Source organism: Oryctolagus cuniculus, chromosome 9 (genome assembly GCF_051225735.1).
Source record: "Oryctolagus cuniculus isolate XC-2025 breed Fujian yellow rabbit chromosome 9, ASM5122573v1, whole genome shotgun sequence".
Lineage (NCBI taxonomy): Eukaryota > Metazoa > Chordata > Mammalia > Lagomorpha > Leporidae > Oryctolagus > Oryctolagus cuniculus.
Genome location: NC_142875.1, coordinates 94901060 through 94927550, shown reverse-complemented (window position 1 = coordinate 94927550; position 26491 = coordinate 94901060). Strand labels below are relative to the sequence as shown.

Sequence of the window (26491 nt, the reverse complement as noted above, 5' to 3'; positions counted from 1 at the left end):
TTACAATGGCTTCCCCCACCCCATAACTTCCCTCCCACCCACACCCCAAAAATGCCCCCATTCTTCATATCGTGCTGCCACATGCAGTTACCTTTCCATCTTAAACTAATTTCAGTCTATCTCTAATTACCACCACACACATTTAAAATGTCTATTCTGATGAGATGATTTTGTTTAAAGCAATTAGGTAGGGGACCCTTTATTTATTTATTTATTTTTGCCAGGCAGAGTTAGACAGTGAGAGAGAGAGACAGAGAGAGAGTTATAGACAGAGAGAGACAGAGAGAAAGGTCTTTCTTCCGTTGGTTCACTCCCCTAATGGCCGCTACGGCCGGCGCTGCGCCGATCCAAAGGCAGGAGCCAGGTGCTTCCTCCCGGTCTCCCATGCGGGTGCAGGGACCCAAGCACTTGGGCCATCCTCCACTGCCCTCCCAGGCCACAACAGAGAGCTGGACTGGAAGAGGAGCAACCGGGACTAATACCTGGCACCCCAACTGGGACTAGACCCTCGGGTACTGGCACCGCAGACGGAGGATTAGCCAAGTGAGCCACAGCGCCGGCCAGGTAGGGGTTCCTTTTGTAAGCTCTTACATTCATTTAATTCTCATAGCAACCTGGTAGGTTCTATGAACCTCCATGTTAGAGATCAGGAAACTGAGGCACCAGGAAATCAAATGATTTCCCCAGTAATTCCAGCTGTGAAGTGGCAGAGTGGGATTTGGGCTGAGGCAGTGTGAACTCCAGGCTTTCACTGGGAGGATTTTCTTGCTTCAGATCCCAACAGGCAGAGCAGTTCCAGTTCTGCCTCACGAGGCCTTCTGGGGCCTCAGTGCCCTTCTTGGCACCTTGACGTCATGGTGCCTTCCCTGCGTGGTCCTGGGAGGATCCAGTGAACTAACCGACCTTAAGTCCCACACGTAGTCTCTCATCCTAATGAGTATTCCACGATAGCCATTAGGGGTTCTTTTGGATAACGTGTATTAAGAATCAGCTAAGAACTTGGAGTCTTGCCACCTTTTGCTTTGGCGTTGTGGTAGAAGAGTGCCCTTCAGCCTGTGTTCTGTCTTCTTCTCCTCTCGAGTCAGGCTACAGCGGATGCCCCGTGGCCCCGCCGCACCAGAACCTGCACCCCATGCACCAGCGCCACGTCACCGTGCCCACCAGCGTGCCCCAGCAGCAGGTCTTTGCCCTGGCAGAGCCCAAGAGGAAGCCCTCGCTCTTCTGGCACACCTTCAATAAGCTCACACCCTTCAGGAAGTGAACACGGGGGCTGCACTTCCCTGGAGGGGGCTGTGAAGAAGAGAACCATTTTGGTTTCTTCTGCAGGAAATGTCTGAGACCCAGTGCTGAAAACTTCTTTCGGGGATCAATGAAGGAGCCGAAGGGCTTGGGCTCCCTTCTGTCTTCGGAGATCCAGCTGCCTTCATGGAAGGGAAGAGAAGGTCATGACGCACCGCTTGTCTGCACCAGAGCCCCCGGGGCCCGCCCAGCAGCCCGTGTCGTGTTCTACAGCGGAGGCCGATGCTGTGGCCCCGGTGAGCCGTGCCAGGCTGAGCGCGCTCCTGCTGCGGTCCGAGCACGTTTCATCCGAAGCAGGGGGTCCCTGGTGGGTCACTGCTGTATTTGATTGTGAAGGGAGTCGTTAACGGAGTCGCTAAGACACTGCTGCTTGCTCTAGCACGTGTCTGGTCACACCGAGAAGGCGAGCTCTTCCTCCCTTCCGTAGTATTAGCGGACCCACAGCTGCAGGGGCCATGGCCGTGGTGTTCCCGGTGTTGTCAGCTGCCACGTGTGCAGGATCTGTCTTGCAGGGCTGATCCTCACAGGCTGAGGAGGGACACCTGTGGCCACAGCCACCCTGCAGCGTGGCCTGCAGTGCAGGGGTGGAAGCTCCCTCCTGATTCTGCTGCCAGGAGCGGGAGCGAGAATCCTGCTGCAGGCAGCCCGGCACGTCCTTCTCAAACCAGGTCCTCACCTGCCCGAGTGCCTTGTGTAACTCCACGAGCCAGAGTCACTGAGAAACCCCGACTCCTGCAGCTGGTGGCCACGGAAAGGCCTGTTTACCTTCCCTCTTGTGACAGCAAGCACGGAAGCACTCTGGTTGGAAGATACCCGTAAAGAGCATCCTCTGCTTCTTCCTGTGCTTGCTTCTGGCGTCCTTGCTGGCTGATGAAGTTACAAACACGCAGACTTTCCATGGAGAAAACACGAGGGGCACAGCCGTCCCGCCGCCCAGGGGTTGAAGCTGCCTTTCTCATGTCAGCCCCGGACAGGAGTGCATAGCCGTGCCGTCATTATGTCAGCGGATTCCTGAAAATCCATTCCTTATAGAGAGACCTCGACCAAATACCTCGGCTCAGAGAGAGCAGTCTTTGCTAACGAAGGCCACGCGGGGCTGGTGCCTGCAGGTAATAGTCTCCTTTTCTGGGACCATATTGTAAAGTTTGCAGAACACATGTTTTAAATACGCGTGGAGAAGACAGGCTGAATCAGAGAGAGAAGCTGTTTCCCTTCCCCCCAGGCATGCTGGATCGGGAGGGGAATGTGTTGCAGTTTGTTTGCGTTTGACAAGCCCCATTTTTTGTATGTTGCTCTTGCAGAGTTCCTTTTTCTAACAGGCCCCTGTGTGCGAATAAACAAACCTTCAGTGTCCAACAGAGGTGTAGTCTTCCGTCTCCAGGGGTGCTGTTCCTCCATTCTCCCTGCCTTTCCCCATATCCAGAGCTGTTCCTGGAGGAGGTAACATCACGTGTCAAATGCGTCAAGAAAACATAACCCTGGGCCTCTCTGCTGGGCCCCTGGAGCACTGTGTGACTGTGCGTGACCCTGTGTCGCCTGGGAATGCCTGCCTGCGGCAGCAGTGCTGAGAGAGTCCCGTGCCCCGTGGCAAGCCGCCCTAGGGTTGCCTCTGTGGCCCCTCATGCTACAAGTTGCTGCATGAGGAAGGTTTTTGGGAGGTGCCGTGGCTTCCCCCGCATTTGCCCCTGTGGGTGGCTGTGCGTTTCCCAATAGACGGCTCAGCTGTAGCTGCATTTATAGAACTGACCTTTTTACTAACAAAGGGTAATGATGCATTTTGGAAACGGCACTTACTGATTTTTTGGACACCTCAGCAGTAACTGTAGGAGTCTGTGTGCTACATGGAGTTGCTTGTACATATGTACAGCAGTTCTCAACAGTGTTGTGTAATGTAATATAAGAGAATTGCTTTAAGGAAGCAGAGATCCTTCGCTTACGTTACATTTTCAGCGAGAACTCAATTTCAGTAAAGAAACACCCTGAGGGTTTCCATTTCCTGCTGTGTACTATCAGGCTGATGAAGAAATGCTTTAAGTTTTGTAACCAGTCCTAATTTATTTCCCAGTCGAGCCCTGACTTCCTGTTCCCACCTACCTCCGTGGACTTCCTGACAGAGGATTGTGAATATCAGGACATGTTTTCAGAAAATCAGGTTCAGTTGTCCAGAATTGTCCAGTCAGCTTTATACGGTGTGAGAGTCACTTGATCAAATGTCTGTCCTGGGTAGACCCTACCTGGATTTTCAGGCCATTTTGAAATCTGTTAACATTTTTAAAAGGATACACCATCCTTTGACTTTCTGAAAATCTTTATGTCTAGCTTAGATTTTTCTTAGTGAATACTTGAGTTCTACAAAGAATAGAAGACTCAACTATCCTCACTTTTCTTTTGCTGAACTTCCTTATTTAAGTCACAGGTTCCCCTTGGAAAGAAACAAACAGCCCCTACATGAATTGTGGGTGCAGTCTCTCCTCTCCTCTCCTCTCTCCTCTCTCCTCCTGTCTCATTTTAACCCTATGTTCCTTAATATGAGTGAGCTAAAAAAAATGGCTCAATCTTTTGATGCATTTCACCTATCTTTCACATTTCAGAATCTGCCCACTCTGTTGACAGACAGTTGAAATGGCCTTGGATCACAAGCAGCCTTCTCCATGTTGGTCATACCTAAAGTGTGTCACTGCCCTGCAGGAGACGCTAAGCAGTCATCCAAGGGAATATTCGCAATGTTCTCTGGAGAGTAAGCACTGTCTGTCTCTGACCTGCAAACTAAAAAGAGGAGAAGTGATTTACCAGAGCTTTCATGATGATAACCATCCACACAGCTTTCGTTAGATCAGTCTTTTGTCTCCCACTTGAGTATCTGATTTCATTGTCAGAAACATTTTACCAACATCTAGTGCTATTTCTGAATATTGTGCCTTTTTGTGCCTATTTCAGCTGAAGACTGTTCAGTACTGTTGTCTAGACAGAAAGCAAACATATGCTTAATTCAAAACTCTGCTCCCATAGACACCTTCTGTAGAAGCCCAGGTGACCCAGCATTTTACCAAGTGGAAGTTTCTGTACACTGAAATTCCTGCTGTTCTTCAGGACACTTCTACCCAGCTTCCGAGGCAGAGAGAACAGCCTGCTCACCTGGGTTGAGGGGGAGATTTCTGCAGAATGACTGCATCAAGGGGAAGAGAAACAGAGACGTGTCCCTCGCAGCGCAGTGCCCACAGTGAGAACAGGTGCCCTTTCAATAGCGCACAGGCCCAGGATGCTGCACTCAGCCCCACTGTAGGCTTAAACCAGAAGCAGAAAATTGCCCCCTCATCCCCCTCATCGCAGCCTCGAAATTGCTGTCTTTGTGCAGCCTCACCTGGCTAATGCTGTTTGTTTTCAGGATGCAGTGAAAGTGGAGCTCAAAAGACTTCAGGAAGAACTAAGTGCAAGCTAGCTGGTCTTGACCAAAAAAGAAGCCTAAGTATTCGATGTAAATTTATTTAGCTACAAATACTTTTCATTGTTGCCTGCCTGTAATTATCTCATAGGCATTGACATTTGTATATAGAAAAGGCTTTTAACAGATTCATTAATTTAATAATTGGTCTTTTTTGTAAATATTAGCATCCATTGTGTGTGACTTGCTGACCTATTTGGCAAGACTTATTAGTAACTTTTTAACTCAGCGACATCAAGATGATGTTCTTTGTAAAAGTGGGAACTTCCACAATGATGAACTAGCTGTTGACAGCTGAACTAGGGTGTACAAGATTGCTGTAACTTGATATGTATTTTTGTTGAATGAGGATTTTGTAAAAAAAAAAAAAATGTTATTTGAATGATTTCTTGTAAATGCTGTGAATCTATATTTGTTGTTCTGTATATTAAAAATCATTTGCCAAACTGCTTCTGGTTACAATGTGTTTGAGTAGTAAGGGAGGTTAGAGCAAGAGAAGCAGGGAGTGCTTGCCGGGAAAGGCCGGGACTTGCTGATCTTTGCCTGCCCTGCTGTCTTTGGATAACCTTTTTGCGTCACAAGCCATCCATGAATGAGCTGGTCAGACCCTGCGTGGGGGCTGGGCTGGGCACTTGAAGCAAGCTCTGTAAACAGAACCGGAAGTGAGAGGTCTTCGATTGTAGCAGCAGCTTTGCTATCCATGGTGGAGGGCAGATAGAATTTGCCTTTATGCCCCTTTGGACCCCAAAGCTGTGGGCGGGACCCTCCAGTAGGACGTTGGCCAGTGTCCAGGGGCTCTCTTACTTTTGGGAGTGGGGTAGAAAAGAATTTCCTCCGCTAATTAACAGTTCGGAAAAGCGGAGTAAACAGCCCATTGTTTGCTGTGACTGTAATCAGAAAAGGGTTCCTATAAAGGTTTCTGAGCCAGGACTTCCAGTGTGGCCTGGCCCGCCCCTTCCTGGGCTGGTCTGAGAGCTCTGGAAACCGAACGGTGCCCCGAGATGGAGTCCTATATAGCAAAGAGTGGAGAAAGGTAGATGGCAGTGGCGATTTCTTCTAGAAGGCTGGTGGGGCAGATGAAGAGAGGCCAAGCATCAATGTGTCAGTCCCTGTACAGAATGAGTGGTACAGGCAAGCAACAGCACAGAGAGGGAGTGAAATTCACTAACTGGACAGGGCTGGAGGTGTGTCACAGCTGTGCAGAACGTGCAGACAGGGAGGCCCTGGTTTGCTGGGCATGGGGGCACGGATGACCCCATGGGACTGGCAGAGCTAGGCAAGGCCCTGCAGAGACTCGGGGTCTCAATGTGGCTGGGTTTGAAGTGGGAGCCCACGATGGTGAGGACGGGGCCCTGCAGCCAGGTGGGGTGTGGGGCATTTCCTTCTGCAACAGCAGGATCCAGGCTGCTGGGACCAGCTTTGTCCACTGGGGAGCCTGCAGGTGGCAGTGAAGATGTGGGGGCCTTTGGGGTGGGGGAAGATAGGGGTGCATGGAGGCTGGGGCCACAGTCTTCAGTGAGCAGGTGAAGATGGTTGGGAGGTGGAGCCTCCCGTCCCCACCACGATGGGAAGAGACCTTGTCGTGCCCTTGGACCTCCTGGTGAGGGAGTGGAGGCGCTGTGAGGGGAGCCAGAGAGGCGGCCTGCCATCCCTGTTACCCGTGTGCCTTCTACAGCTGGGCTCAGTCCTCCTCACGCCCCTGAGATGCCACGTTGGGGACCTTCGGCCTCTTGAAGCTGGGTTTCAAGTTTCAGTTGAGAGACACCCAGGAGTGTGCCTGCAGGGCGCTGGAAGCATGGTGGCACCAGGGTGGAGTGGGCCCTCTGTCCTCACCTGCACACGTGCTACACGCAAGTCTAAACACCCCAGTGAGGGGACAGAGCCTACTGGGCCAACATCCAGTCTGGTGTCCTGCTGCTCCACAGCTGAGAGGCGCAGGGAGTCCCACCTCCAGACGCCACTCAAAAGAACACCTGCAGTTCCCTCCTTTGATGAACAGGGACCACAACAAACCAAAAAATGAAGGGTTCTGGGAGGAGATGCTCCTGACGCACGTGTGGCTGTGAGTTCTGCAGCCCTGCCCCTGTCCCTCCCCTTCCTGCTGTTTTGCACACAGAGCCACTAGGGACTTGGTGTGGCGGGAAGGCTGTACTTCTTCAGTTTGCCCTGGATTCCTGGTCCGCACTACACCTGGGTCCAGCCTGCAGCCCTGGGGATCAGGTAGGTGTGTTAAGCGAAGACTTTACATTCCATGGAAGGGATCTGACTCCTAAAACAGCACTTAGCTTAGCAGTGAGTGAGAATCCTGCTTAATGATTTGTGAAATCGATTTCTGCAGTTTGGGAGAGGAAAATGGTAACTGAGCTGGTTCCAACATTCATTCCTGAGGAGGAAGCTGATTTTGAGATTTGTTTTGCGGAATCTGCAGGCTGGCCAGGAGGAGGAATGAAAGCATAGAAAGAAGAACCTTTCTAGAGAGCTTCCTGGAGAAGCGTCTAGAAAATAACCTACAGGTCATTTTGCACAGTTTTCAAGGTACCCACTTTGATGTTTATGGCTATATTAATTTACACGGTGTACTTTAACAAATACTTCTTCTGATTTACAGAAAAAGTGTCCAATGTATCAATAGAAGAAAATATACAGGGAGACTTCAGAAAAGTTCATAGAAAAAAGATGTTTATTGCCAAGAGTTTTGAAGTCCATGTAGAGTTCTTTCACAATACTAGTTTTTCATGAACTTTTTGGGCAGATTATTTATTTGAGAGACAAAGAGCTGTTATTGGTTGGTTCATTCCCCAAACGCCAGCAACGTCCAGGGCTGGGCCAAGCTATAGCTGGGAGCTAGGAGCTGGGAACTCAATCCAGGTCTCCCACATGGGCAGCAGGCACCCAACCACTTGAGCTGTCACCTGTTGCCTCCCACAATCTGGAGTAGGAAGGCAGAGTCAGGAATCCATCCAGGCACTCTAATGTGGAGGACAATGTCTTAACCAGTGATTTAACTGCTAGACTAAATGCTTGGGCTTCATGAATATACTTAGTTGCTTTTATTTATTTGAAAGTCAGAGAGATAGGGATCTTCCATCTGCTGGTTCACGCCCCCAAATGCCCACAACAGCCAGGGCTGGGCATGGCAGTCAAACGTAGGAAGGAGGAAGGTTGAGGTGTTAGTTTATCTCTCCAATCTTCCGCACAAGGAAATGAGCCTCGATAGAGATTGCTCAGCTGGGTTTTGGCAGGTCTGCGTAAAATCTTAGTTTGGGGAGATAGCATTTTGGAGTGGAAACCCTCATCCTTGGCTGAGAATTACAGAAAATTAATCAGGCGGGGCACGTGTGATCGTTTATCGAGAGATGGAACAGTGAAGCAGAAATACAGTAAATAGGAGGGAAAGAACCCAGAAATAAGGTGTTAACCAAGTCAGAACGTGTTGTGTTCAGAACTGAAACTCAGTGACTCCAAAGACATTTGCAGCCTGCCTCCCTCTGCCTCCCTCTGCCCGACCCGCACCTGTGCATCAGGTGCACCTCAGCCCTCAGCAGAGTGACCGCTTTGTTCCCTCCCCCTGACTTGTCTGGGGCACTCACAGTCCCAGAATGGTCATAAGCACAGCGAGTCCTCAGCCTCTGCATTTGGGCTGAGTGAGGAGGTGATGAGTGGCCACACCCTGCGCAGCAGAGGTTAGGATGCCGTTAGGATGGGGACTTAGCTGTGTGTCATTGAGGAAAGTGAAGTGTGTTCAGTTCATCAGGACCATTTGCTGAAGCCCGTCTGTGTTCTCACCCACAGTGTGAGCAAGCGAGGTAGACTCTATCAAGTATGCAGAAGTAGTGAAGGAAGGATGAAGGGAGACGTGTTTGCTTTTACGTAACCTCGTATTTTGCTGGAGAACAAAACAGTTTATGCTGACCCGACTCCTTATGGTCTTGTGATCTTTTTAATACTGGAATAATTGTATCGCACGTGTTGAAAGGCTGGAAATATTCATAAGGTCCTCAACAGAGGTTGTGTGGTGAACTTCAGATTTGGCTCCCACGGTCATTTCTGAGTTAACTCCAGGAGACAGGTGTAGATTGCTCATGGAATTTGTCTCTAAGGAGATTCAACTCCGTTTCTGGAAACAGAGTGAGGTTGTGGCTTCAGAGGGAAACATCTGCATTTCCTTTTCCTAAAATGCTCTTCGCATTACACTGCACCCTGTGATACTTAGAGGTCCCCATGAGATGGCGATGTCATCCTTTGGATGACCATCAGGCAGGTTCAAAAATATGTATCTGGAAATGTGTTTATCAGTACTGTGAGAATGGCATTTTTGTTTTTTATTTATTTGACAGGTAGAGTTATAGACAGTGAGAGAGAGAGACAGAGAAAGGTCTTCCTTCCATTGGTTCACTCCCCAGATGGCCGCTACAGCCAGCGCTGCACTGGTCCAAAGCCAGGAGCCAGGTGCCTCTTCCTGGTCTCCCAGGAAGGTGAAGGGGCCCAAGCACTTGGGCCATTCTCCACTGCCCTCCTGGGCCACGGCAGAGAGCTGGACTGGAAGAGGAGCAGCCAGGACTAGAACCCGGCGCCCATATGGGATGCTGGGGCCGCAGGCAGAGCCATGGCACCAGCCCAAGAATGGCATTTGTTAAGAAGGAAAAGTTCCCCCATCTCAACATCCTAAAGCGACTGTGCTCATCTGAAACTATTTGCTTCTAGTTTTTGTCAACATGAATCTCTTAAGAAGTACATTCATGACATGCATCTTAGACAACTTTTAAAATTCAGCACAGCATACATATTATTTTAAAGATTTATTTATTTGTGGCCAGCGCCACGGCTCAATAGGCTAATCCTCCACCTGCAGCGCTGGCACCCCGGGTTCTAGTCCTGGTCGGGGCGCCAGATTCTGTCCCGGTTGCCCCTCTTCCAGGCCAGCTCTCTGCTGTGGCCAAGGAGTGCAGTGGAGGATGGCCCAAGTGTTTGGGCCCTGCACCCCATGGGAGACCAGGAGAGGCACCTGGCTCCTGCCTTTGGATCAGCGCAGTGCGCTGGCCGCAGCACAACGGCAGCGGAGGCCACTGGGGGGTGAACCAACGGCAAAGGAAGACCTTTCTCTCTCTCTGTCTCTCTCTCTCTCTCTCACTGTCCACTCTGCCTGTCAAAAAAAAAAAAAATTGATTTATTTGAAAGAGTGACAGAGAAGGGAAGAGACCGCGAGGTATAGAGACCTTCCATATTCTGGCTCACTCTCCCAAAAGGCTGCAACAGTCAGGGCTGGGCCAGGCTGAAGCCAGGAGCCAGGAACTCCATCCAGATCTCCCACATGGGTGGCAAGGGCCCAAGGACTTGGATCATCATCTTCCTCTGCTTTCCCAGGCACATTAGCAGAGAACTGAATTGGAAGTGGAGCAGCCAGGACTTGAACTGGGGCTCTTATGGGATGCCAGCATTGCAGGTGGCAGCTTAACCCACTGTGCAGCTATGCCAGCCCCACAACAGGCATATTTGGCACAGTTCACATGAACTTCACATGGCACTCTTCAATAAGAAGCACCAGAGACAAGTTTTGGTGACCATGTCTGCTTTATTAATGACCAAGCACACCTTTTAAAGGGCAGGCAGAAGGGGCGTGACCAATTCAGGGCAGCACTAACTTTATAGGATAGAACTCATATTGGCGCTGCTATGCCTCTCCAATCAGCTTGAAGGTCACATAGGTAACTTTCCTGATGGGCCTAGGTACACCCGGGTGCAGTTTCCCTGATCAGCAGAAGGCAGGGCTAGGAGAAATTTGCCTGCAGCTCGCGCTGTGTGCCAGCAATCGGCCTAACTGCATGGGCTAGGCAAGCAGTTTCACGGGATCACCCACATTTTTTAAAAAAAAGATTTTATTTATGTATCTGAGAGGTAAGTTACAGACAGAGAGAAAGATCTTCCAACCGCTGGTTCACTCCCCAAATGGCTGTAATGGCTAGAGCTGGGTTGATCCGAAGCCAGAAGCCAGGATCTTCCTCCTGGTCTCCCATGTGGGTGCGGGGGCCCACACACTTGGGCCATCCTCCACTGCTTTCCCAAGCCATAAGCAGAGAGCTGGATCAGAAGTGGAGCAGCCGGCGTCGCGGCTCACTAGGCTAATCCTCCGCCTGTGGCACCCCATGTTCTAGTCCTGGTTGGGGCACCGGATTCTGTCCCAGTTGCCCCTCTTCCAGGCCAGCTCTCTGCTGTGGCCCGGGAGTGCAGTGGAGGATGGCCCAAGTGCTTGGGCCCTGCACCCACGTGGGAGACCAGGAGAAGCACCTGGCTCCTGGCTTCGGATCGGCGCGGTGCACCAGCCACAGCGCACTGGCCGTAGCAGCCGTTGGGGGGTGATCCAATGGAAAAAGGAAGACTTTTCTCTCTGTCTCTCTCACTGTCCACTCTGCCTGTCAAAAGAAGGAGGAGGAGGAGGGGGAGGGGGGGAGGAGGAGGAGGAGGAGGTGGAGGAGGAGAGCAGCCAGGACATGAACCGGTGCCCATATGGGATGCCAGAGCTGCAGACAGAGGCTTAACCTACTACACCACAGCGCCAGCCCCCTAATCTCATCTTTTGATTCCAGTTTCCCATGAACTTTTTGAAGGATCCTCATATTAAGTACTGGGAATACAATAATAAGGAAAAATAGTCAGGTGAGAAGCCAGATTTACACAAACAAATGCAAAGCTCCTTCCACGGCGGTTAGCCTGAGAGAGCAGGACATGGTGCTCTGGGCGTCTTAATGGATAACCATGGCCAGATCAGGAAGTCCCACTAACCCCTGGGGGCTTGCATGTTGCTATTCCCTTTGTTTGGACCCTTCCCAGGTGTCATCTTAGCTCCTGATGAGGTCAGAAAGCAAATCAGCCACCACGAGGGGGAGGAGACAGTGCTAAAGGGAAAGGACTTAATGTACTTCTCCCAAACCATAAAGTTCTCTTTCTTCCATCTTATGGTTCACTCCCCAAATTGCTTCCATGGCTGGGGCTGGGCCAGGCTGAAGGCAGAAGTCAGGAACTCTATCCAGGTCTCCCATGTGGGTGGCAGGGGTCCAAACACTTGGGCCATCTTCCCCTGCTTTTCCCAGGCCATTCGAAGGGAGCTGGATCGGAAGTGGAGCACCCAGGACTCAAATTGGTGCTCATATTGGTTGCCAGCATTGCAGGCTGTGGCTTAACCCACTGCGCAGACCTGATTGTAACCTCTTGTGTGTGTACAGCTGTGTGTATGTGTGCATATGCACTCATGTATGTGTGTTCCTTTTTTCACAATGGCCTCCCATTGTGAAAAAGAAGACTTTAATGCAAAGAATATTATCCAATCGTAGTAAAATATGCATAGCATAAATTTATTTTTTATTTTTTTGACAGGCAGAGTTAGTGAGAGACAGAGAGACAGAGAGACAGAGAAAGGTCTTCCTTCCGTTGGTTCACCCCCCAAATGGTCGCTACAGCCAGCACACTGCGCCAATCCGAAGCCAGGAGTCAGGTGCTTCCTCTGGTCTCCCATGCGGGTTCAGGGACCCAAGCACTTGGGCCATCCTCCACTGCCTTCCCGGGCCACGGCAGAGAGCTGGACTGGAAGAGGAGCAACTGGGAGAGAATCTGGCACCCCGACCGGGAGTAGAACCCGTGGTGCTGGCACCTCAGGTGGAGAATTTATTATTTATTTATTATTTTTTTTTTATTTTTTTGACAGGCAGAATGGACAGTGAGAGAGAGAGAGAGAGAGACAGAGAGAAAGGTCTTCCTTTTGCTGTTGGTTCACCCCCCAGTGGCCGCTGCAGCCAGCGCGCTGCAGCCAGCGCACCGCACTGATCCGATGGCAGGAGCCAGGTACTTATCCTGGTCTCCCATGGGTGCAGGGCCCAAGCACTTGGGCCATCCTCCACTGCACTCCCTGGCCACAGCAGAGAGCTGTCCTGTAAGAGGGGCAACTGGGACAGAATCCGGCACCCCAACCAGGACTAGAACCCGGTGTACCAGCGCCACAAGGCGGAGCATTAGCCTAGTGAGCCGCGGCGCCGGCCTCAGGTGGAGGATTAACCAAGTGCGCCACGGTACCGGCCAATAGCATGAATTTATAATTTTTTTAAAGATTTACTTATTTATTTCAAAATCAGAGAGAGGGAAAAAGAGAGAGAGAGAGGTCTTCCATCTGTTGGTTCCCTCCCCAGATGGCCACAATGGCCAGGATTGAGCCAGGCCAAAGCCAGGAGCCAGGAGTTTTATCCGGATCTCCACACATCCTCTGTTGCTTTTCCCAGGCCATTAGCAGAGAGCTGGATCAGAGGTGGAACAGCTGGGACTCAAACCGGAGCCTCTTTGGGATGCTGGTATGGCAGGTGGCGGCTTTATCCCCTACGCCACAATGCTGGTCTCTAAATTTATCATTTTAACCATTTTAAGTGTACAGTTCAGTGGCATTAAATACATTCCTATTTTTAGGTAACAATCACCACTGTCTATCTCTAGAATTTTTTCATTGTCCCTGATTGAATCTATGTCCCCACTAAGCAACTCGCCATGTCCCCTTCTTCCAAGGGACATATCATTCTAGTTTCTGTCAATGGATTTGACTGCTCTGAGTATCTCATGTAAGTGCAATCATTCCATATTTGACTTTTGGTAACTGGCGTAGTTCACTTAGCACAGGGTCCTTAAAGCTCATCTGTGTGCCCTCATGGGTCAGAATTCCTGTCTCTTTTAAGGCTGAGAAATACTCCACTGGGCATTTACACCTTGTGTTTATCCAGGCATCCACTGACGGGCACCTGGATTATTTCCTCTCTTTGGCTGCTATGCGTGATGCTGCTGCAAACACGGGTGTTCTGTTGGAGTCTCAGGGGGCCTTGGTGTTTGTTTGTTTGTTTGTTTGTTTGTTTTTGAGTGTATCCCTGGAAGTGGAATTGGTGGATCCCGTGGTGATTCTGTTTGCTATGTAGAAAGTGCTTTTGTGTGCCTTGTGATCAAAATTGGCCTTTCCGGCAACCGTAGGAGGTAAGTAAGCTTTCAGCTGCTCCTCTGGCTCCAAGAAATGGTTGCCCACAGTGAACGAGTCCATAGGTGAGTATTATCCTCGCCTCAAACTCTGCTTCCTCATTGGTCAGTCACCACGAAGTCGGATCCCAGTCAGGTGTCTTATCTCCTCGGGAAAATGTCCTGGGTATAAGCAGCTGGTCACTCCCACTGTCCACCCTCACCGTGTGCCCTGACCATTCTGTCTTTGTTGGACCGAGTGTGGAGCCTTTGCCCTCTGCAAGGAGCAGAGGCTGTGTCCACGGCCCCCATGGCCAAGGTTCCTGCTTTCAGTCTGTGTCTCCCTCTTCCAGTTCAGACCTGGTCACCTGAACCATGAGGATCTGGTGGCTCCTGCTTGTCACTGGAGTCTGCACGGGGAGTGTAAGCTCGCAGGACACGTGCAGGCAAGGACACCCTGGCATCCCTGGGAGTCCCGGTCACAACGGACTGCCTGGACGAGATGGACGAGATGGAGCCAAGGGTGACAAAGGGGATGCAGGTACGCCCCGCCGCGGCCTCTGCTGCTCTGCCGCTCACCCTTCATCACTTTTATCTCAGTAACGCATTCATCATCGGTGCGGGGCCCACCCACCCACTCACTCTCATTCATCCACCCACCCATGTGCTCGGCCAACAGCCAGTAAGTCAGATTTTGTGCTCGGTACAGGGGCGGACTCAGGACAAGGCTGGCATGACCCAGCCCTCGTGGGCCTTCTCATCTGGTGGGGATAGCTGTTTGTTAGCCCTCACTTTGACACCACAAGGCATCCGCCATGGTGCAGCCATCTCTCCACAGTGGCTAAACACAGGCTAAAAATATTTGGGGAAAAATAGCTTTTGTACTAAATATCTAAACATTTTTTCTTGTCTTTATTCCCTAAACATTATGACATAACAACTATTTACCTAGCATTTACATTGGAGTAGGTGTTATAAGTCATGTAGGGATTATTTACAGTCTACAGGAGAGGGGCCAGCATTGTGGTGTAGTGGGTTAAGCTGTTGTCTATGGCACTGGCATCCCACATGGGCACTGGTTTGTGTCCTGGCTGCTCTACTTCCAATCTAGCTCCCCGCTGATGTGCCTGGGAAAACAGTGGAAGAGGGCCCAACTGCTTGGGCCCTCTGCACTCACATGGGCGAACTTGAAGCCTTCAGCCTGACCCCTAGCCCTGGCTGTTGTAGCCATTTGAAGAGTGAACCAGGGGATAGAAGATCTCTGTCTGTCTCTCCCTCTCTATATATAAAACTCTTGTTTTTAAATAAATAAATAAATCTTTTAAAAATTAAAAATAAAATATCCATGCCAGAATGTACACAGGTCCTATCCAAAGACTACACCATTTTTATACAAGGGTGTCGACCATTTGCAGATTTGGGTGTCCCAGGAGGTCCTGGGACCAGTCCCCTGTGGATATGGAGGAGCAGCAATATCTATGTCATAGCTCTTCCTGCTCCAGGCAACAGGTAGGATGGATCTTTGGCCACATGAGCTGAAATCAGAATGGGAGGCGGATGCCTGGTGAGTTCCCCTCAGCGCCCTCACAAAATCGCCCTTGTTTGGCCAGGACGGACGGGCCATCGTCCCGCTGGACAGGGACTCACTGGGGAAGCGTCCTGCGGGTTTTTCTGGGAAAGTTTCGGCTGGTTGACCTGCTCAAAACACTCATACTAAACAAACGCGACTGGTCCTGGCGCTCCAGAAAGTCATCAAGCGAAATGCTCGAGCATCCCCAGGGCCTGTTGCCACAGCCTTTGCTCCGGACTGGTCCACCTTGGCTCTGACTGCACCACTTCCGCCTCCTGCCTCCCCCTCCTCCGCCATCTTTTTAAAGCTATTCTTCTCTTTTTTTAATATTTTATTTATTTATTTGAGAGGGAGAGACAGAGAGAGAGGTCGTCCATGCACTGGTTCACTCCCCAAATGACCACGATGGCTGGAGCTGAGCTGCTCTGAAGCCAGGAGCCAGGAGCTTCTTCCAGGTCTCCCACATGGGTGCAGGGGCCCAAGCACTTGGGCCATCTTCTACTGCTTTCCCAGGCCACAGCAGAGAGCTGGATCGGAAGTGGAGCAGCTGGGACTCGAACCAGTGCCCATATGGGATGCCAGCACTGCAGGCGGCGGCTTTACCCACTATACCACAGCGCCGGCCTCTTAAGCAGAAGTCTTACTGCTTGTGGTTCTAACAAGTTACTGTGAATTTGTTGATGTGCCAAAAATACTTTGAAATTCACACATGGCTTTTTCATAATATGTATTTTCCACGAGCTTTATGGAGACCCCCTTGTATTTGATAAAAATACATATGCTATATTTTAAATATATATATATAATATTTCTTAGTATGATAATCACATTGCTCATACTAAAAAGTCCCTTAATCTTATCCCCTTCAAATGTGTTTATCTGTATGTTTCACAAGAAACGCATCTGTGATACGATACCTGTGCCGAGTTTAGAAACAGAGACGTGTCATGGGTTAGGAGGCGTTCTTATACTTTATTACTCGGGCTGCGTGCTCATGGGCATTTGGAGGCCACAGCTCTTGAGAAGGAAGAACTTGAAGTAAGCAGGGAAACCATAATGAGATCAGGAGAGGCAGCTTTAAACTTCCGCTGTGGCCTAGTGCAGGTTATGGGGATGCACAGATGAAGAGGAAGCACACCTAGGGATGACTGCGGGCGCACTGGCTCCCCAGCTGCCAAGAGATCAAGCAGCCAGAGATTGTGATGGAGATGCCTCCGTCTTGTCGATCCTGTCCTGGGACCTGCCCCCGTATCTCACAGCCCAGTCATGGGGCTGAAGTATGGGGGGCTCTACTGCTTTTGGGGGAAGTCAGACTCCGGGGTGAACTATGGCCTCATGAGCTCTTCAGCACCAGGGCCAGAGCCGCCTCCTGTGCGACTCTGTCAGGCGAAGCAAGAGCTCGGGGTCCAGGGAGATCCACACGTGGTCAGCAGAGCCGCACAGGTGTTCCCGTGGGCTCTCCCAACGCCAACACAATCAGGGGCTTTTGCCACCGCTCTGTGGTTCCAAAGAGATCTTTTCAGAGTCCTCCCTTCTGCCGCAAACAGCTTCAGGTACCAAAGTCACCTGTTTCGCAGGAGGCTGAGAACTGCCAGTCCACTCTCCACAGGAATGCTGGAAAAGGCGCAGAAAGCCTCCGAGGTACAAATCACTTCCTTTGTCCTCGTCACAGGAAGGAAGTGCGGCCGTGACCACCAGCACGGCCTGAGCACACGGGGACTCCCCTCTCATCCTGCTGCAGAGCGCTGGGCAAGTCCCCAGCTGATTGGCTCCCTCCCTCGGCTGCATGGCCCACAGCCTGATGCACGCTTCTGCTTGCCTTTCTCCGAGTGTCCTGGTGTGAACAGGGAGCGCTCGCAGGGCTTGGGCCACCCCTGGACTCTCCAGCATGCATCACTCATGGAGGAATCTAGTGGCCAGAAAACTGGGAATTGAAATGTCAACTCTTTTCTGTTTTCTTCCTCCCCACCTAGGAGAACCAGGACATCCTGGCAGCCCGGGGAAGGAAGGAAGGAGCGGAGAGAAAGGAGACCGAGGTCAGAGCTGGCTTCTTCTTGGCCCCGCTCCAAGTCCTGAGCTATCAAGGATCTCACAGCAGTTGTTAAGTGCGATCCAGCACGGCTCTTGCTCTCTGGAAGTTCATGACTAGTGCAGGAATTGGCCAACTTGTCCTGTAAAGGGCCAGAGGCTAAACATTTTTGGTTTGCAAGCCCTGTTGGATCGGTCACTGCTCCTCAGCTCTGCTACCGTGACAGAAGCAGCTGTAGATGTTGCCTTTGTAAGCCTGGCTGTGTGCCAGTGATGCTGGCTGTGTGAAGACTGATATTTCAATTTCCCGTAATTCTCACATATCCCAGAATATTATTTGTGACCATTTAAGTGGGGGAAACCATTCTTAGCTTGTGGGCTCTGCCAGACGGGCCGGAGCCTGGAAGTAATCTGTGGGCCATCGTTTGATGAACCCTGAGTCCTCAGGAGTGAGACTGGCTTTTGGCTCGGTGCACCTGGCAGCATGGCCCAGAGAAGGCGGCTCCTGAATTGGGCCATAAGGGACACAGAACACTGGTGTTTGGCGAGTGGTGGAGAGAGAGATGTTGACAATGGTGAGCACAGGTGCTGCTCATGCACTCTGTTCTTGTGTGTGGACTCAACACAGGAGGCCCCCAAACAAGGGGCTGTCATTATCCCAAGTCTGCAGAAGAAGGGACAGAGGTGGTGGAGGCCCATTAGTGGGCCTGACATGCCAGGTGCCTGGGAGGAGCACCAGGATGGAGTCTGGCATGGCACCACAATCCATGCTGGTCACTCCCCAGGCTGGGTGGAGATGCAGGGAAGCCCCCAGTGTGATCAGTAACGCAGCGTAACTGTAGGCAAGTGGGGGCTTGACAGTGGGGAGCAATGAATGCCCTCCGGAAGAGTTCAGCTAGTGTTCACGGCAGGGAGGAACTCATAAGGGGCTGGCACACCCTGGGGATGAGTAGCAGCCACTAGCCGTGCTCTGAATCAGCGCACCTGTCACTGTTCATCTGCTCCCCAAAGTGCTCACTCTCAGGGACTGGCCTTGTTTGGTAGGCAGCCTGGTACACTCAGATGGTACACAGCTTGTCATTTCTTCCTCTTTCAAAAATTATTTTTACTTGGGGGCCAGAGCAATACCAGGAAAGAGAGACAGACAAAGCTGCCATCTGTTGATTTCACTCCACAAATGCTTCTAACAGGTGGGGCTGAAGCTGGGAGCTGCGAATGCAATCCAGGTCTCCCACGGGGGTGGCAGGGATCCCATGACGTCAGCCATCACCAGCTGCCTGCCAGGGTCAACATTAACAGGAAGCTGGAGCCAGACCCAGGAACTGAACCCAGATGTAGGACGTGGGCATCCTAACCGGTATCTTAACCACGAGGCCAAATGCCTATCCCAAGAGTTGTCATTTTTTAAATGTGAGTAAGTGGATTTGCAAGCCCTGAGCAGGTCCTGAGCAGGTGCATGACCACGCCCCGTGTGTACGCTCAGAGAAAGGGAGGTTGTTCTCAAGCAGATGTTTCACAAGCCTCCCTTTATTCTCTCTTCCTCTGTTTAGGAGCAGATGGAAAAGTCGAAGCAAAAGGGATCAAAGGCGACCAAGGCTCCCGGGGGCCTCCAGGGAAGCATGGGCCAAAGGGATCTGTGGGCCCCATGGGAGAGCCAGGCCTCCAAGGAGAGACCGGCCTGCAAGGGCAGAAGGGGGACAAAGGCGATGTGGGTCCCAGGGGGCCAGAAGGCCTGACCGGCGACCCCGGACCTTTGGGCCCAAATGGCTTACCTGGCCCTGTAGGCCCCATAGGCAAGCCTGGCCCCAAAGGAGAAGCAGGCCCTGTGGGGCCGCAGGGGGAGCCGGGAGTCCGAGGAATAAGGGGCTGGAAGGGGGAGCGAGGAGAAAAAGGGAAAATCGGTGAGACCCCAGTCCTGCCCCGAAGTGCTTTCACCGTGGGACTCACCGTGCTGAGCAAGTTCCCGGCTTCCGACGTGCCCATCAAGTTTGACAGGATCCTCTACAACGAGCTCAACCATTACAACGTAGCCACGGGGAAATTCACCTGCCACGTCGCTGGGGTCTACTACTTCACCTACCACATCACTGTCTTCTCCCGCAACGTTCAGGTATCCCTGGTCAAAAACGGCGTGAAAGTACTGCACACCAAGGACGGCTACATGAGCTCTGAGGACCAGGCCTCCGGCGGCATCGTCCTGGAGCTGAAGCTGGGGGACGAGGTGTGGATGCAGGTGACCGGAGGAGAGCGCTTCAATGGCTTGTTTGCCGATGAGGACGACGACACAACCTTCACCGGCTTCCTTTTGTTCAGCTCCTAAGATGGAGAAGACTTCGTACGTCTGCTTCACCGGCCGGCCGAATCCCCCAGGGGAGGATGCTCTGAGATGGTTTGACTCCATTAATCCTAAAAAAGGGGAAACAGGAAAACTAAAATTGAATCTAAAACTGAAAATCCTGGGGCTGGCCCTGTGGCACAGAGGGTTAAGCGCCCTCCTGCAGCGCTGGCATCCCATATGAGTGCTGGTTCGAGTCCCAGCTGCTCCACTTCCGCTCTAGGTCTCTGTTAATGCATCTGGGAAAGCAGCGGAAGGTGGCCCAGGTATTTGGGCTCCTGCTACTCACGTGGGAGACCTGGGTGGAGCTCCAACTCCTGGCTTTGGCCTTGCCTAGCACCAACCTTCAAGGCCATTTGGGGAGTGAGCCAGTGAATGGAAGAGTTCTCTGTTTTCCCCTTTCTCTCTGTAATTCTGCCTTTCAAATAAAATAAATCTATCAAACTGAGATTACTAAAACAGATTCCGTGGAAAAGAAAATGTTTGCTCCCCTCCGTGACTACTGAGAGCGTTAAGCTGGGGGTGGTGAGATGCTCCAGTCAGCTGCAGACACTTCCCCAATGTTCTCTAACATGGACCTTCACTGCCATTCAAGCCAGCCAACCGTCCAGCTCGGGCTGCTGGACCTGATGACATCCGCGAAGGCCCAAAGGCCGCATTCACCGACACCGAGGGTTACAACTTCACTGTATCTTTCTGGGAGGCACAGTTCAACCCACAGCCGTCTGCCCCCGTGCCTGCCCCCCAAAGCTGCCCTCCTGTGTCTGCTCCCTTTTCCGTGTGCAAAATACATTCCCCTTATCCCAACATCCCCCAAAAGTCTAAACTATTTCAACATCAACTCTAAATCCAAAAATCTCATCTGCCTGTCATCAACTTAAAGTCCTAAATCTTGCCCTGTAAGCCACTGAAACCTATTATATGATTTTCCTCCTGCAACAAAATTGCTCTCCACCTGGGAATGTGTGCAACCATGAAAGCTACCCGCTTTCACAATTCAGTGAAGGGCCAGGCATAGGACAGGCAGCCCCATTCCAAGGAGGGATAACTGGAGGATCAAGGGCATCATGAGTTCCTAAGAAGTCCAGAATCCAGCCGCAAAAATTCCATTAGCCTTTTTTTCACTGTGTACCTCGCTAAAAGTTTTAAAATGAGGTACAAAGGAGAGAAGTAGCTACTGGACCAAGATGTCAGAGTTATAGTTAGAAGTGCAGAATAGGGGTGGATTTACTAAGAGAGTAGGTTCAAAGGGAAAGTTTTCCTTCATGACTATAGTGGACATTTCTTGTTTTGTTTCCATTGTGTTTGTTTGAGGGAGAGAGAGAGAGAGAGAATCTCTCCATCTGATGTTCACTCCCCAAATGCCTACAGCAGCCAGGGCTGGACCAAGTATAAGCAAGACGCCTCGAACTCAGTCCAATCCGGGCCTCCCATGTTCGTGGTAGGGACCCAAGTACGGCATTAGCAGGAGGCTGAAATCAGAACAGGAGCTGGGACTTGAATGTAGGCAACTCCAGTATGGGACGTGGGCCTCCCAAGTGGTCTTAACTGCTATATCAAATGCATGCCCTAATGTTTCCTATTTGAATTGACACCATTGATTTCTGTTTCTTCTAGTACAATATCCTAATGTCCACTTTCTGGTCAAGTCTTCCAAATGGTATAAACTTGAATCTCTGGGTCAGGACCGGTGATCAGAACAGCACCTTCCAGCAGCCATGGTGACTTCTGCGAGATGGCACTTGATCCTGTCAGAGAAGCAATGGCACAATTTTGTGCCAAAAAGGGGGGGGGGCCTGCTCTTTGTCAAATGCAGTCAGAACAGGGAGGATGCAGACTTGAAGCTGACAGCACCCACTTTCTCATCTGCAGAGCTGCAGGATGAAGCCAAGTAGAGCTGGAAATACCCAAGCTACAGTGGTATGACTGGGGTCCCTACATTTCACCTGCTGGGGACCTATTCCCTAACCTGACATGCTGATGGTATTGGGAAGTGGAGCCTTTTGGAGATAGTAGGGTTAGATAAGGTCGTGGGGGTGGGGCTTTATAAGAAGAGGAAGAGAGGCCTGAGCGGGTGCACTTGTTCTGTGTCGCCATACGGTGCCCTCTGCCGTGCTATGACGCAGCACAAGGCCCTCATCAGATGCCGGGCACGTGCTGGCGCCGGCCCTTGCACCTCCCTGTCTCCAGAGCCATGGGTTCAGTAAGTGTCTGTTCTTTACAAATAACTCACTCTGTGGCTTTCAGTTCTAGCAACAGGAAACTGAGGGGGGCACCAGTCCTGATGGCATTGTTCAGGCTTCTAACTCCTGCTGTATCTGTAGCCTGAGTGAGCCCTGGACTATTTTGCTCTGCAGCCAACAATTTGTATGCTTAAACTAGACTGGTGAGGTGGTATTGCTGTTACTGCCACTCATGTCTCAAAAAAAACAAAAAAACAAAAAAACAAAAAACTCAGGTGGTCCAAGGTCCAAGGACAGGGGCAACATGGTACCATGGAAAAAGCCCAGGACTAAGACTTGAGGGATATGGTTGTCCTCATAGCCATGACAGAGGAATTTGAAGTTAGCCTTTCTGTGCCCCAGGCGCCTGTTGTGCAGTAGTGTGGGAGCTGAATAATTTCATGTGCTCCCAATCTTTCTAATTCTTCAAGTAATTGCATATGCTAAGCTAATATAATAGACTTTTTTTTCTTTTCTTCTTCTTTTTTTTTTTTTTTTTTTTGACTGGCAGAGTTAGATTGTGAGAGAGAGAGAGAGAGACAGAGAAAGGTCTTCCTTCCGTTGATTCACTCCCCAAATGGCCGCCATGGCCAGCGTGCTGTGCTGATCTGAAGCCAGGAGCCAGGTCTGGTCTCCCATGTGGGTGCAGGGTCCAAGCACTTGGGCCATCCTCCTCCACTGCCTTTCCGGGCCACAGCAGAGAGCTGGACTGGAAGAAGAGCAGCCAGAACAGAATCTGGCGCCCTGACTAGGACTAGAACCCGGGTTGCCAGAGCCGCAGGTGGAGGATTAGCCTAGTGAGCCGCGGCGCCGGCCTATAGACTTTTCTACACTAAGCATTTAAACCAAATCATTCCTAAAATTTGCCGAAACAAATAGTCTGCTGGTATCCTTTGAGTCTGAAACAATCATCTTGCCAGAATTTTCTAGTTCCTTATATGATCTGAATGTAAGGGCCGTGCTGTGGCTTACATGTGTCTCCCAAATTTCATGTGTTGAAAACGTAATCTCCAGGGGCTGGTGTTGTAGTGCAGAGGCTTAAGCAGCTGTCTGCAGCACTGGCATCCCAAAAGGACACCAGTTCAAGTCCTGGCTGCTCCACCCAGCTCCCCGCTAATGCGCTCCTTTCTGCCCATTTTCCTGGGTCTCCTGGTTCCCACCCACTCCACCAGCTTCACTTCTGCAGAAATAACAGTTTCAAGGGGCTGGTCCTGGCCCCCTGAGATGCCCGTGGCAGGTCTCTGGGGCACAGCCAGAGCTTGTCCAAGCACAGAGCACTCTGCATTCAAGTCTAGCGTGATTTTTCACTCATTTAAAAGAGACTGGGGCTGATGGAAATTTCCAGAAGTCTTCCCCAAACAGCCTTCTCTTTCATTGTAAGGCCTCCAAACACAATTTCCTAATACATTCCCTCCCTTCTGCCCCATCTTCGTTCACCTGTTGTTAATTGAAGTTTGGCAAAATCGTGTGTGTGTGTGTATTATTTAATTTGAAAGGCAGAGAAAGAGGTCTGTTCTGGCAGTTCACTTCTCAAATGTTTGCAATGGCCAGGGGGTCTCAGTCCGGGTCTCCAATGTGGCAGGAAGCTGGAGTCAAGAGTGAGGGTGTGGGGGGTTTGTGGGGGAATGGGGTGGGAATGGAATCCAGGTACTGACACGAGATGCACATGACCTCACCTCTAGGCTCAAGGCCCACTTCCTGTACTAATTTATATTGTAAATTATTATAATTTTACAAACCCCAATAGACGAAGATTCACGGCTAGTTAATTCACTCTGCTGCACACAACCCTAACTCACATGCACTCACATTGTGGACCATCATTCAAGTGTAGACAGGTGAACTGGACGGACTGACAAGATGGCGTGTCCGCGACCCCGGGTCGGGCCACAGACCTTGTCACTAAGTCATGTCGGGGAAGGCACCAAGAGCTCAGAATGCAAGGCTGCATTCTCTTGGATTCCTGCTTCAGGAAGAATTCGAATGTTTAGTAATAAGACTCTTCTCAATCCCCCGCTAGTCACGTGGGCAGGACCGGCCAACACTCACCGTTCCTTATTCCAGCCACACGGGGGCGTCGTTCACCAGAAGTTGCCTAAAAAGCGGCGGGGTGACGCTCTTGCCCACGTCCTGACGGCCTCGCGCCCTGACCCGGAAGCGCGGGCGTCACGTGGTGCGGCGTGAGCCGCTACCTTGGAAACGCGGAGAGCGTGTGCCCTGCGAGAGCTGCAGCGCGGTGGCCGGGGGCCCCTCTAGCTCCACGATGCTGTGCACCCAGAGGCTGGGCCGCCTCAGCGCCGGAGTAGGGGCTCTGCGGCCCAGGCGAGCAGGCCAGGGCAGCTTCGGAGCCGGGCTCTGGGCCCGGAGGGTCAGCACCAGCTGGTCCCCGGTGGGCGCCGCCTTCAATGTCAAGCCCCAGGGTCTCCGCCTGGACCTGTTCGGCGAGCGCCGGGTGAGCGGCGCCGCAGGAAGCGCCCCTTGTGTCCCCACACTCGGGCGGTCCCCTTATTCTGGCGGCCAGCGGCGATCCGGGCAAGGTCGTTTGGGTCTGGGCAGAGCTGGACACCGCACCGTTGTCCGGGGGGCGTATCGTGTGCAGCCCTAGCGACCTTGTGGATAAGGGAGCTGGGCGGGGCGGCCTGAGTGAACTTTTCGGCGCAGTGCGGGGTGCAGGGATCGCCTCTGCGGGACCCCCGAGCCTCGGCGCCGCCTGCTGGAGTTGGGTGTTGCTCCCGCTCTCCCGCTGCCTCTGAAGGAAGGGGGTCTCCTGCGAGGTCGCAGCCGGTGTCACGTCGTGTCAGCAAGGCCTCGGTGGACCTCGGTGGTGTCGGAGTAACTCCACTGACGCCCGAGGTTCGGGCACCCGATAACCCATTCTTTCAGAACTTTGGACTTCCTTGTTTGCTATATATAAAGACTGATTTATTTGAAAGTCAGAGAGAGAGAGAGAGAAAGGGCTTCCATCCGCTGGTTACTCCCCAGTTGGCCCCAACGGCCTGAGTTGCGCTGATCTGAAGCCAGGAGTCAGGAATTTATATATATACACACATATTTATTTATTTGAAAGGTCAGAGTTACACAGAGAGAGGAGAGGCAGAGAGAGAGAGAGAGAGAGAGAGAGATCCTCCATCTAATGGTTCACTCCCCTATTGGCCATAACAGCTGGAGCTGCACCGATGTGAAGCCAGGAGCCAGGAGTTTCTTCCGGGTCTCCCACGCGGTTGCAGGGGCCCAAGCACTTGGGCCATCCTCCACTGCTATCCCAGGCCACAGCAGAGAGCTGGATCGGAAGTGGAGCAGCCGGACTCGAGCCGGCGTCCCTATGGGTTGCCTGCACTGCTGGTGGTGGCTTTACCCACTAAGCCACAGTGGCGGGCCCTTTGTTTGCTTTTAAGAGCAAAACCCTGTTGCTAGGCGTCTGATTTCCTGGTCATGTTGATTCTTACCCTAGAAAGTGCCTGGATTGACTTTTTTGGTTCTTGTTTTATTTCGGTATCCATTTTGCCTATTTTAGACTGAAGGCTACTTTTTTGCCTTCATAACTAATCTCATTATACCATTGCCTTATAAAGAGTGTAGGAGATAACGCAGGGTGCTAGGCGGTATGTTTTGTATTTTATCTCCATTACTAGCTCTAAGGTTCTCTTTGTGTGAAATTTGCTGCTCCAGTGTCTGTGGCAGTAGATCATGTTGGTATTTGCATGGTTGATGTGAGGGGAGCTACCTGTGGGTACTCAGCAGGAAGACGGGGAGGGTACACCTGGTCCAGGTGGGTGAAATATATAATTATTGCTTTTTCTTCGGTGCATCAAGATTTCAGGTACTGATAATCAGACTTTTGGCTTTTGCCTTGAAAAAATGGTTATGTAGGTAAAAAAAATTTTGGATTTTTTTTTTTTTTTTTTTTAATTTGAAAGGCAGAGAGAGAGAGCAAGTTTCTGTCTGCTGGGTCACTCCCCAGGTGCCCACAGCAGCGGGAGCTGGGTTCAGACCAAAGCCGGAAACCAAGGCACGCGTTCAGTCTGTGTCTCTCGTGTGGGCGGCAGGGATCCAGGTACCCGAGCCGTCACCTGTTGCCTCCCAGGTGCGCATCGACAGGAAGCTGGAATTAGGAGTGGAGCGGGACTCCAGCCCCGGCGTTCCAGGATGGGATGTGCCAGATGCTTGCCCACGGCGTAGTTTTTTTTTTTTTTTTTTTTTTTTTTTTTTTTTTTTTTTTTTTTAGCATTATTTGGTAGCTGGAGATTTTAGAATTCCCAGTTGTCTTTCATTTATTTTCTTGATCTTCTTAATGTATTTTGAAGAGAGGTTAACAGCGCAGATTCATGGATCCATTCTTGTGGAAACAGTAGCCTTGTAAGGCCTGGAAGATTTACCTGTTCGTGTTTCCTAAAGTCTTCATCTGAAGTGTCTACGAAGTTAAATCCTCTGCATTTGTTTTCATCACTGAATTCAGCCACGTGTTAGGCAGCTGACTCTAGAGTGGCGGGCACGGTTCCTGCCTCCAGGAGCTTGCCTTGCCGGCACAGGGGACTGTCAGAAACATGGGCTGCAATACGGGAGGTTTGGGCAAGTGTGGCTCAGTGGTGTGCAGAGTAGGAGCAAGTCCTGGCTCT

The 26491-nt window shown here is 51.3% G+C and overlaps 3 protein-coding genes across 13 annotated transcripts in view; all 3 read left to right on the top strand.

Annotated features, from left to right (window-relative positions):
* The window catches only part of SPATA13 (spermatogenesis associated 13), a 167165-nt gene extending 161978 nt beyond the window's left edge, over positions 1-5187 (top strand). For 6 of the 8 annotated variants that reach the window (XM_070049161.2, XM_089303738.1, XM_070049163.2 and 3 more), the window contains one exon: positions 1086-5187. In XM_070049161.2, the coding sequence (XP_069905262.2) occupies positions 1086-1261 (176 nt within the window). In that variant the 3' untranslated portion in view covers positions 1262-5187. Of the gene's footprint in view, positions 1-1081 lie in introns of all 8 variants that reach the window. The other 2 variants (XM_070049160.2, XM_070049159.2) reach the window with 2 other exon arrangements.
* Positions 5188-6823: 1636 nt separating this feature from the next.
* Positions 6824-20112, top strand: C1QTNF9 (C1q and TNF related 9). Of its 3 annotated transcripts, XM_089303736.1 has the most exons (5): positions 6876-6961; positions 7170-7276; positions 14074-14261; positions 17264-17326; positions 18869-20112. In XM_089303736.1, exons 3-5 carry the CDS (start codon positions 14096-14098, stop codon positions 19636-19638), a joined length of 999 nt encoding a protein of 332 aa, XP_089159862.1. In that variant the 5' UTR covers positions 6876-6961; positions 7170-7276; positions 14074-14095; the 3' UTR covers positions 19639-20112. The 3 variants fall into 3 exon arrangements, with proteins under 3 accessions (XP_002712842.3, XP_089159862.1, XP_089159863.1); XM_002712796.6 differs by lacking the exon at positions 7170-7276 and having other exon boundaries at positions 6824-6961; XM_089303737.1 differs by lacking the exon at positions 7170-7276 and having other exon boundaries at positions 6916-6961; positions 12113-14261.
* A 3888-nt stretch (positions 20113-24000) lies between these two features.
* The window catches only part of MIPEP (mitochondrial intermediate peptidase), a 172009-nt gene continuing 169518 nt past the window's right edge, over positions 24001-26491 (top strand). For both annotated transcript variants that reach the window (XM_002712797.6, XM_089303735.1), the window contains exon 1: positions 24001-24327. In XM_002712797.6, the coding sequence (XP_002712843.3) occupies positions 24139-24327 (189 nt within the window). In that variant the 5' untranslated portion in view covers positions 24001-24138. The remainder of the gene's footprint in view (positions 24328-26491) is intronic.

Excerpts from the sequence above, each read along its gene's own strand:
- C1QTNF9 (XM_002712796.6), top strand. The coding sequence starts at position 14,096 with ATGAGGATCTGGTGGCTCCTGCTTGTCACTGGAGTCTGCACGGGGAGT. Across the intron at positions 14,262-17,263 it reads GGGTGACAAAGGGGATGCAG|GAGAACCAGGACATCCTGGC; the intron begins GTACGCCCCGCC and ends CTCCCCACCTAG. Across the intron at positions 17,327-18,868 it reads CGGAGAGAAAGGAGACCGAG|GAGCAGATGGAAAAGTCGAA; the intron begins GTCAGAGCTGGC and ends TCCTCTGTTTAG.